This window comes from Leguminivora glycinivorella, chromosome 13 (genome assembly GCF_023078275.1).
Source record: "Leguminivora glycinivorella isolate SPB_JAAS2020 chromosome 13, LegGlyc_1.1, whole genome shotgun sequence".
Taxonomy (NCBI): domain Eukaryota; kingdom Metazoa; phylum Arthropoda; class Insecta; order Lepidoptera; family Tortricidae; genus Leguminivora; species Leguminivora glycinivorella.
In genome coordinates this window covers 1,243,690-1,255,820 of record NC_062983.1, presented here as the reverse complement: position 1 = coordinate 1,255,820, position 12,131 = coordinate 1,243,690, and the positions used below count along the sequence as shown (strand labels likewise).

General features: G+C 37.5%; 1 protein-coding gene across 1 annotated transcript in view; it reads right to left on the bottom strand.

The window, feature by feature from the left end:
* LOC125232507 (neurexin-1) overlaps positions 1–12,131 on the bottom strand; it is a 385,338-nt gene that overhangs the window by 54,267 nt on the left and 318,940 nt on the right. Inside the window, exon 8 of the mRNA XM_048138206.1 lies at positions 882–908. Coding sequence (XP_047994163.1) covers positions 882–908 — 27 coding nt within the window. The remainder of the gene's footprint in view (positions 1–881; positions 909–12,131) is intronic.

Sequence of the window (12,131 nt, the reverse complement as noted above, 5' to 3'; positions counted from 1 at the left end):
AGATATTAACGCATTAGAATTTGCAACCCAGTACGTTGCTGTCTGCTGGCAGTGAAGACGGGTGTATTCATGGATATGTGTAGGATATATCATAAATATAATCTTGACTGTGTTCACGAATAAATGATATTCTACATAAAGGACCAGGGGCCTGGTCAACCTTCACAATCGCTTAAACGATCGTAAGAGTATAATTTTTAGATTTCTTAAATTTTTTTATATTCATTTAAACTAACACGATCTTCACTCATATTATTAAATTAAAACGGGACTTAATCGCGTAAAACTTACGTCTATATTTACCCGAAACGTCGGGTTAAATAATAAACGTAAGTCCTAATATTCTACTAACCATTTCTGGATTTCTGCTTTTTTATTATGGACTGATCGGCGATTGACCCTAGTCAAACCTGATGGGAAGTGAAGACAGAGTCTAAGATAAGATGGAGCTCACCGATTCACTAATAGCCTATTCACTCTTAGTTTAAAGAGACCGAGGTCGTATTTTTCTGAGAACACCGATGGTGGGAGCGCATTCCATTCCTTTGCAGTCCGCATTACAATAGATGAGGCAAATCGTTTTGTGCGGATAAATGCAACACTAACCGCATACGGGTGCATTCGCTCTCCCTTAGCTCTAATCTTCCCTTCACACTTTTGCATCCTCTGCTTAGTCTGAAGTAAATGTTTTTATTATCCATACTAATATTATAAATAGGAAAGTGTGTGTGTCTGTTTGTTTGTCCGTCTTTCACGGCAAAACGGAGCAACAAATTGACGTGATTTTTAAGTGGAGATAGTTGAAGGAATAATGAGTGACATAGGCTACTTTTTGTCTCTTTCTAATGCAAGCGAATTCATAATACAAAATAGATACTCACCCTACAGAAGCTCGTCATCGGAGTGATCTGTGAACAAGAAGTAATATTTAAAATACCGACTTTTAAAGCACAAAGGTGGAGGATGAAAGGAGAGTGCACGTAGCGGAAATGAGAATGTTGAGATGGATGTGTGGAGTGACCAGAATGGATCGGATCAGGAATGAGTATATTAGGGGAAGTTTGAAAGTTGCGCCTATAACGGAAAAGATGAGGAGTGGCAGGTTGGCGTGGTACGGTCATGTAATGAGGAGGGATGAGTGTCATATAGGCAAAAGAATGTTGGAGATGAATGTTGATGGATGGAGAGGGAGGGGTAAACCCAAACAACGATGGATGGATTGTGTGAAAGAGGACATGAGAAAGAAAGATGTGAGTGTTGAGATGACGAAAGATAGGGGAGAATGGAAGAGAAAGACATGTTGTACCGACCCCACATAACGTGGGATAAGGGTAGGAGGAAGAAGAAGAAAGCACAAAATGATTTCAGTCAAAACAATGAAAACCTTTAAAATATAACAAAATAGATGGTCGTTTATTTTTATATAACTAAAGCCCACTTGCACCAACCACTTAACTAAGGGTTACTGAGTGGGCTGTCAACCTGTCAAATCCCATATAAAATGGTGGGTTAACCCTCGGGCTAACTCTCGAGTTTCATTGATGCAAGTGGCCCCTAAGGAATATTTAATGTGTATCAAAATGATATCACTAATACACTGCCACACACTGTTTATAAACTTGATTGTAAAAGCTCGGCCATTTAAATGAAAAAAAAAAAAAAAACTTGCCACTGAAATTTTGACTAGAAGTTTAGTGTATAGAGTTTATTTTATTCCCTTTGAAAATGGAACGATAACAAATGCAACTTTTTTATACAGGCTGTTTTTATTGAATTCCGTTAACTTTAAGGGAAGATTATTTAGTTCAAATACAATCAATTTCTTTAAGAAACTAACCTCTTAACTCTTACGGTTATCGAAATATTTAAAAAAAATTACTGAACACGTGTGTGGCATCCCTAACCACTTCCTAATGTTATTTGCTTTGATATGTGCCGTCAAACACTTGACAATGACTTTATTGTTATGATTAAAGGTCCTCTCACACTAATTAATCCATTTAATACGTATGGAAACGAAAAAAAAGATTTTTTTTTTATTAAGAAGAGGCTTACTCTTGACCGCAGACTAGCCAAAGGCAAAGACGTGGCCTATGATGGAGTGAGCTCGCACAGAAGATGCCTGTTCACCCTTGATTTGAAGGTCGCCAGGTTATATGAGCTTGTAAATATAGCCGCCGGCAAGGAATTCCATTGACAAAAAGTGATATACAGGGTGGTTCCTGATGATGAACTTAACTGCGTGTCGAATTTAACGGAAAACAAAAAAAACACGGTGTATAATTTGAATTTAATCGAACTGAATAAGTACAGTACCTACTTACACCGTGTTTTTTTTTGTTTTCCGTTACTATGCACAGCTAGGACCTAGGAAGCTAAAGTATGGTTTTATATACCCATTCTACGTCAATACCGTTATACACTCACTACCAATATTGACATTTCCAAACAACCTCTCCTAAAAAAATATTTCCTTTCAAATCGTTTCTGTGTCAAGATGTTATTGAATTTCCTACATCGGGGCCATGGGAGTCTATCAAATACTTTACAATACACCCATTGTATTACTATCTTTTAGAAAATCGACTTTGATATATTGCAGTAAGGTTGGTATTTCTTTGAAAGGGGCATGGACATACGGCTCAGATGTTTCCGGGTAGTGGATGGAGTGTTAATTTGTTTATTTTTGTTGCTGCATTTTTTATGTACGACCCTGAAGGACAGGTATATCTTTTATAACTTTTGATCACTCATTGCGTCTACGTGTACTGAAGAATAATGTACTATTTTATTCCCAAGGGAGTAATGGATTTAGTTTTAAAAATTAATACAATCCGTGCAATACTTCAGGAAAAGGATGTTTCAATCAGCCAAGGATTTTTTTGCATAACTAAAATTTGATTATTAAGCTATATAATAAAAAAAATAAAAAACACGACTGCAGTTTTAAAGCGAACTGAAAAGATGAAAAATTATTTTCATCTTTTCAGTTCACTTTAACTGCAGTCGTGTTTTTAATTTTTTAATTATTTATTTTATTAAGCCGAGACGTGTTTGGGAGAGCGTAGGCTTTCATTTTCAAGCACAAATATGCAACAGTAAGTGATGCACATACGATAAATAGCTTAAATGTCTAAATAAATAAGGCAAATTTAATAAAGTACTGCATATTGTAACTCGATTAAATTCCACTAAACTTATTGGGTCCGTTATTTATTTCACGTATTCACGGGGCACGTGAACGTAATAGTTTATTTACGGCGGTGCGGGCGTGTCACTTCAATGCCATTATTTATTGAGGGCTGGACTGATGGGTACCTTTAGGGTTATGTAGCACAAGGCTCGGAACTGGTTTATTTTTTACCGGTTAAAACCGGTTTATTCCGATTTTACTTCGAACTTTGTAAAGAACGTGAACGTTATGAGAACTTTATTTTAACCGAAATAAACCGGTTTTTCGACAAGCCCGCCGCACGACAAGCACCAGCACCGCGTAAATACCTAAGTTCACGCAGCGACCTTTTTTGTTTGGTTAGACCAGTATTACCTATCATGCAGCGGAATAAACCGATTTTTTTGTTCTAAACCGGTTAATCGAATGAAACCTTTATACGAAAGCGTTCCCCTAAAAACCGGTTTAAAAATAGCGGTTTTTCGAGCGATAACGAAATTTAAAGGTTTTACCGCAAGTACCTGATAACGGTTTGAAAATTTAACCGTTATCCGAGCCCTGATGTAGGAGATGCTTGAAAAAAGTTCTGTTTGAGAAAAAAATGTCATAAAAGTATGTCTTGGAAATTGATAATCCATACTAATCACGAAATAAATAATTATCCCATAAAAATCGTCTTCCTTACTTTAAGCTCACACACATTAGTTTACTTATGTTTCCGATAGATGTCGATGTACTATGAACGCTCATTTCCTTCATCGCGGTTTTAAGATTTTTAAGGTCGGGTCAGGGGCGTCTTTACGATGTGTCATAAACTATTGAAGCCGAATTGAAAGTTTTCAACAATTGAAAGTTTGTACGGAACCCTCGGTGGGTGGGCTACGGAAACCGACTCGCACTTTGCCGGTTTTTTTTGTTCAGAATATTTTAACTGTCTATGCGGAGTTATACGAGTAGGTATATGACTTTGGTTTAATATATCACTATAATTTGATAATGCACCACTGCAGAACATTAACTAATTATCGACAGTAATGAACCAAAAACCAACGCATTAACTCGTGTTAATGCGTGTTTGAAATCACCTAACCGAGGTGTGTGTATTACTTACTTACTTTGTATAGTACATCTTGGATTTGGTTTATAAAATAATAGTTAAAAGTATTAGATATGTATAAATGGTCAATGTTGAACCAAACAAGACGGCAAATTTAAAAAAACAAGGGGCGGAGTTTCCATACAAATTTTGTTTCCTTGTAGTGGTAAGACATATATTCATTGTATACTCAACCTTATGTACTCTATATAACCATGCCTTGTACCCAATACAGTTCAGTTAGAGCCTAATGTTTGTTTGATTCACATCCTTCCCAACGTCCTCCGTACATGGCGACCGTGACAGGTTGTCGACCCTCTCGGATCCACGCGTCGTGTCTAATACGGATATGAGACCGTTCTCTATCTATAGGCGGATACATAGATCACTTACGAAGTAACGATGATTCAAATTCAGTTTTGTGATCTTAAAGTGACAGACGTGTGTGTGCATTCGATAAATATACCAGCAAAATGGGAAAGCAGCAATCCAAGTCCGAAGAAACAATAGTGGTGCAGAACGCCGCGGGAGGCAATAACAACGCTTCCGTTGAAGAACTTAAATTTCACATTACAACAACTAACATATTGTTGTCTATAATAGTGTTATCCATAATTTTGGGTCTACTCTACTCCATTATCAAGCTGTATCGGAAGTGCCACGTGGGATGGATAACGCGAGAAATTCATCGCAATACCTTACGGAGATCAGTATTTCGCCGTGCACCAGCGGACCCCGCAGGCAGTGACGGCGTTCAGCCAAAACTATATCCAAGAGTGCCAGGGGTATAATACGGTGATTAATGTGATTCTAAGAAGTGAATAAGAATGTTGGAATCTAAATTTCAAATTTGAAACATTTTACAAGTCTACATCTTTTGATAGGGATGGAGCATTGAACTTGCAATTACGAAAGTAGGTACAGTGCACGCGCCACCGCCGCCATACGACACCACTCGTGCCCGATGTTTGCCGCGCGTCCGTAAATGGTCACCGAATGATTCATTGAGTGCTCAACGTTTGATGAACTTTAATTTGATCCGGGAGTTAAGTGAACTTAATTGCATTCCATTTTCATAAAGTGAAGTGATAGTGCTAAATGGTAAATATGAAAGTGCAACATAGAAACTGTAAGTAGATTAGAAAGTTACTTATAACTCACCCCGATGGGAATATATAGCACTGTAATGTTAAATGTCTTTCAATTAAAGACGTTCGATTGATTAGTATTATATCGATCATATATTTATGGCAAGTATCTTAGAATTACTGTTTAATGAGTTGAGGGACGTAAGGACGTACCTAATTAAAATAGGCCCATCCAGAAGGACAGGTCAAATCTTACAAAAAAAAAAGTAACGAAGCGCACGCGATATATGAGCGATATACTACGAGTTTATTAGATATTGACGCTCAAATTACTTCAGGGATTATAAGCGGGAAAGATTTACCCGTTTTGGAGAAATTTAACGAGAAAATAATATCATTATATGACGAGATAGTAAATTTATGTAAGGATATTCCAGTGAACGGAGCCAGCGAGATAAATAGTATAACCATGTCGACATTCGATTTAAAGACGGCCTTGAGCCTTCTGCCATGCATGACAGATGAAGAAAATGCTACTAAGCAATTAATAGATAATATTGAATATTATGATTCAATTCTCACTGACTCTGGGTGTAAGAAAAATTTAATAAACTTCGTTTTAAAGAGTAGATTATCGCAGGCTGCCAAACTTAAAATGAAGACTAAATATGACACCGTACAAACTTTGATTTTGGACATGAGGGCAGAATTATTGCCAAAAAAGGCAGCCACGGCTATCCAGAGTAGGATGCAAAAAATTAGACAAAATGATTTATCGGTTTTAGACTACGGGAAGGAGTTGACAAACTTATTTGTTGACCTTACGGTTACGCAAGCCGATGGGAACACGACTTGTTACGATATTTTGAAACCAATTAATGAGAAATATGCAATCAAACAATTTGCCGACGGCTTACGGGACCGTAGATTAAGCACAATAATTTCAGCAAGGAATTATACCTCCCTCAAGGATGCGATTCAAGGCGCTCAGGACGAAGAAATGGGCACAACTGTCACATCGGGAGAAATAATGGGTATGTATAAAAATACCTATTTCTATTCAGACAGAGGTAATAGGAACGGATACAGGGGATTCCGGGGGGGCGGCCACAGGGTTGCCTCCGGTTCCAGAGGCCGCAGCTACGAATATTCGAATCAAAGTCGCGAATGGCGACGACAGCCACAGCCATCTACGTCACGAGCTCAGAATCCGCAGACCCGCCCAAACAGAGGTACGTATACCCAACGCTATCAAGGAACGCGTCCTCAACATGATCTTAACATTATGACCGAACCGGTGGATGATAACTCAGACGATGCAAACCTCGTACCGGAAGTCCCAAATCAGTTTTTTCGTGACTAAACCAGAACATACAATTTTAGCCACTGACAGCGACTGTTACGTACACCTTTCGTCAGTATCCTATCTAGCAGATTCTGGGGCATCGTTGTCTGCTATCAAATATAGACATGTAGCTAAACACAAAATTCCAATCCACACTGAGAGCATAGTCATAAATGGAGTCGGTGGAAGGGCAGGAACGATAGGATATGTCTACCTTACTCTCAAATTGGGAGACAGGGATGTGCAACATAAGTTCCACGTATTCAGAACATTGCCGGTGGAATCGGACGGCATATTAGGTCGCGACTTTTTAAGGAAGTATAAAGCTAATATAGATTTCGAATATAATAAATTAAGATTAAAAATAAATGCTGAAACATTTATTTCTATACCTATAACGACAGTCTGTAATACAGCAATAAATATTCCCAAAAGGTGCGAATCAGTACACTATGTAGAAACAGAATTTAACGAGGATTGTGTAGTTTGTTCAGACACAATACAAGAAGGCATATACGTAGCAAATTCAATTGCGACACCCGTCAATGGAGTGATACCGATAAGAATATTAAATGTTACTGACACTGATATATCATTGGAAAGCATAACACCCACGATTCATAACCTTAATGGCTACGATTTATGCGCTTTTGGTAACGTAACAAAAAATGCTGATAGAGTTAAACATTTATTTGAAAAACTAAAGCTAAGCCACCTCAATAAAGAAGAACAATTGACAATCGAGAGTATATGTGCAAAATATGCGGATATTTTCCATTTACCTGGAGACTCTCTAACTACCACAGACATATATCAACACTCCATTACTTTGAAACCAAATACCCAGCCAATATTCACAAAGCCTTATAGGTTACCATTTTCTCAAAGGGCAGAAGTTAGGCGTCAATTAGATAAAATGCTTGAAGAAGGTATAATAGAACCCAGTAAAAGCGAATGGTCTAGCCCAATATTATTAGTCCCTAAGAAGTTGGACGAAAACGGCAAAAAACAGTGGCGTCTAGTAGTAGACTATAGAAAACTGAATAATACTATTGAAGATGACAAATTTCCACTGCCGAATATTACTGAAATCTTGGAATCATTATCTGGAAGCATATATTTCACCCATTTAGATTTATATCAGGGTTACTACAATGTTGATCTTGAGAAAAATAGTAGAAAGTTAACAGCATTCGCCTCAGGGGAATATCAAATGACTCGTATGCCACAAGGATTAAAATCGAGCCCCAGTTCCTTCTCGCGTATGATGAATATCGCCTTAGCTGGACTAAATTATGAAAAATGCTTAATTTACCTCGATGACTTAATTATATTTGGTAGAAATTTAGAAAGTCATAACAAAAACTTGCAGAGTGTATTCGAAAGATTGCGGGAGGTTAAATTAAAATTGAATCCAGTAAAATGCGATTTTCTAAAAAAGAAAATACTTTACTTAGGTCACGTCATTTCAAACGAAGGAATATTACCAGATCCAGAAAAAATAAATGTGGTGAAAAATTATCCGCGCCCACAAAATACAGAAGAGGTTAAGAGATTTGTAGCTTTCACTAACTACTACAGGAAATTTGTTTATAATTTTGCAGCCATAGCGCAGCCTTTGAATGCTTTGTGTAAGAAAAATACACCATTTATTTGGGATAACGATTGCCAGAAATCATTTGATTCATTGAAAGAACATATAGTAACTCCACCAGTTCTTGATTATCCAAATTTAACAGAAGAAAATCAGTTTATAGTGCAAACCGATGCGTCTAATAAAGCGATCGGTGCTATATTGTCGAACAAAAATGGACGACCAGTAGCTTTTGCAAGTAGGACTTTAAATCCAGCAGAAAAAATTATCCGGTTATAGAAAAAGAGCTTTTGGCTATAGTATGGGCAATCAAACACTTCCGTCCATATTTGTACGGACGAGCTTTCAAAATAAAAACAGACCATAAACCGTTAATCTATCTGTTTAATCTAAGAGACCCATCTAGTAGATTAATGAAATTCAGAATGGTTTTAGAAGAATATGACTTCGAAGTTGAATATGTAAAGGGCACAAATAATGCGGCTGCGGACGCGTTGTCTCGTATTACTGTAACATCCGAACAATTAAAAGAATTTCATGACATTCACGTCATGACAAGGGCACAGGCACGTAAGTTGGCAAATATGTGTCCACCGTCAGATATAGTGCACGCTAATGTTAGGTCTGATAGCACGAATCAAAAAGTAGTAAGTACTCATTTTAAGCCAAAACAATCGGTAGAGTTAGTTTTCAGTGACGCTATAGGCATAGAAAATATGAGGAAAAAAGGTATAATTACCAATGAAAGTAAAACATTATGTTATGTTCGCCATAAACAAACCATTTACATAAAGCACTACAACTCATTACCGCTAATAACGCGAGCGGAGTTTGTGAAGGAATTAAATGAAATGTGTATGAAAGAAAACATAAGTCAATTGTGTATAGTTAAAAATAATGACAACGATATTTTTATTAAAAAACTGGCAGAGGAAATGACCAAAACTGAACATAATTCAGGGCTTAGGCTATGTGTTCTAAATAATGTAACAAAGGTATTTATTTGATAAAGATGACCAACGTGTCATTATCAATGACTTCCACCTTTTGCCCAGCAGTGGACACGCGGGTGTAAAGAGAATGATTAATAAGATCAAAAAATATTACTACTGGCCCGGCATTGATAACGACGTAAAAAAATTCGTAGCAAAATGCGATCAATGCCAACGTAATAAGTATTCCTTGCCAGTAAAAGAACCTATGTCACTGACTACTACAGCTGAAACATCTTTTCAAAAGGTTTACCTCGATTTAGTGGGACCGTTAGAAACAGACGATAATAGGTACTCATACATACTAACACTGCAATGTGAACTGACGAAATATATTGAGGCAATTCCATTATACACAAAACAGGCGACAGAAGTTGCAAAAGCCCTAGTTTGTAATTTTATTCTTAGATACGGTGTACCAAAGGAAATAGCCACAGACAGAGGTCAAGAATTCATGTCGACTATATTCCAAGAAACATGTAAGTTGCTAGAGATTAAGAAGTTGTCCTCGACAGCATACCACCACCAGTCAATTGGCGCACTTGAGGTAACACATAAACATTTGAAGTCTTTTCTCCGGATACAAACCGAAAATCACCCAGAAACTTGGAGCCAGTGGCTGCCCTTCTGGTGTTTTGCCTATAATACGGCAGTACACTCTGAAACGAAGTTTACCCCTTACGAATTAGTTTTTGGAAAAATATGCTCACTTCCTAGTAACATTACATCAAACGTTGAGCCCCTTTACAATTTTGACAATTATCCCTGCGAATTAAAATACCGTTTGCAATTGTCACAAAGCGAAGCACGAGAAAATTTACTTTTAAGTAAGAATATAAGAAAGACAAAGTATGATTCATTCGCGTTTTTTAGTGTCAAGATTTGCTTGACTGCCTATAATTACCTACTGACTGATTATTTATATAACATTTACAATATCTGGGTGACCGAGCTTCGCTCGGTTCTATTTTATTATATCACGTCTTTATATAAAAAAACTGTTGTAAAAAAAATAAAAACAGAAACTTAATTTCTGGCCGAAATTCGAAACCCTGACACATGCGATCTGTCTGTGAACATTATTAGATCGACCTCATCGCTGAGCTAAGCGCAGCTATATGGTCGTTAATTTCGCCGCCCGAGAATTCTCTCTTAACAATACAACTACTCCACACGAGATGGCGATAAGGCTTCGCTAGATCGATTTTTCACCCCCAAAAACCCCCACATAACAAATTTCAGCGAAATCGTTAGAGCGGTTTCCGCGAACGTCTATATAAATAAATAAAGGAATATACAAGAATTGCTCGTTTTTACTTGTTCATAGTTCTAAAATAACAGTACTTGCTAGTACGGATTACAATTAACAGATGGCGGTATGTGCCTATTATTTCCGGATAATTCTAGAATGCACTTCTGTTTGAAGTATTTAATTTTAAAAATACTACTGAGATAACGGAAGAAGCTTAAAATTCGTAATAATAATTAAAGCACTTAATGAATACGCAAGTTTTGTCATCCGCGAATCATAAGTTAGTCAATGTTTGTTGTTTCGTATCCTTGACCTGTGTCGCCATCTAGTTTGATAATAAGTAGTACCTACATCGATCGAAAGAATTCTCAGTCTTAACAATACAACTACTCCACACGAGATGGCGAGCTTCCGCCACAAAAAATGTCATTAAAAAAATTTGTGTAATTTTCTATTCGTGGTAAGTATTTTTTTCAGTAATATGAAAAATTATTACACCTCGCCCGCGATTCATAAGTTACTCAATGTTTGTTGCTTCGTATACGGGGCCTTGACCTGTCTCGCCATCTAGTTTTTGCAATAAATAGTACCTACATCGAGCGAAAGAATTCTGTCTTAATAATGCAACTACTCCACACGAGATGGCGCGCGAAGAAAAACTCATGAAAACTCGAAAATTCGCGTTTTCCGGGACCTAAGGACAAGTTAGATCGACTTTTCACCCCCGAAAACCCCCACATAACAAATTTCAGCGAAATCGTTAGAGCGGTTTCCGAGATCGTCGGTGTATATAAATAAATAAATAAATAAATAAATAAATATACAAGAATTGCTCGTTTAAAAGTATAAGATACTTCACACTTATAATCGTACCTCTATTTTTAGCACCACCCTATTAAATACTATCATAACTACACTGAGGCGTGATCCCACGAGCTTCATAACAGACAATTTATTTAAGTCATAAAGTTTATATCATTTATAAAACTCGCTAAATATTTAATAAGAGTTTTTGTTATAAACTTTATAACCCGTTGTTAACTTGACTGCACCACGATCTAAACTTAGTGGGTCAATAATTTTATAGGAACGCTATTTTGTTTGCAAAGTGCACATCATTATCATTTCAGCCGTTAATCGCCCACTGCTGAGCATAGGCCTCCCTTCGTGTACGCCACTTATCCCGGTCCTGGGCTAATCTCATCTACAAGTGCCCCGAAATTTTTCGAATGTCGTCCACCCAACAAGCCAACGGATGCCAGGCGCTTCTTACATCTGATAGCGGCCACCATTCGGTCAGCATTTTAGTCCACCTGCCATCACTCTGCCTGACAACATGGCCCGCCCAATTCCATTTGAGTGGAAGTGCCCACCATGATTGTTTGACTTCATTATTACACGCGTGTCCGACTCGACCTGCTAAGCCGCGGTCCTGGTTTCGAAACCCGGTGAAGGCTTTTATTTATAGTTAACAACACAAATATTATCTCTTGAGTTTTAGCTGGGACGCTATTGCACAACACCCTGCATTTTATGATTAAGCACTGAGACTTGGCACAGGTTGTTCCTTGGGTGGCCCTGAGTAGATAAAG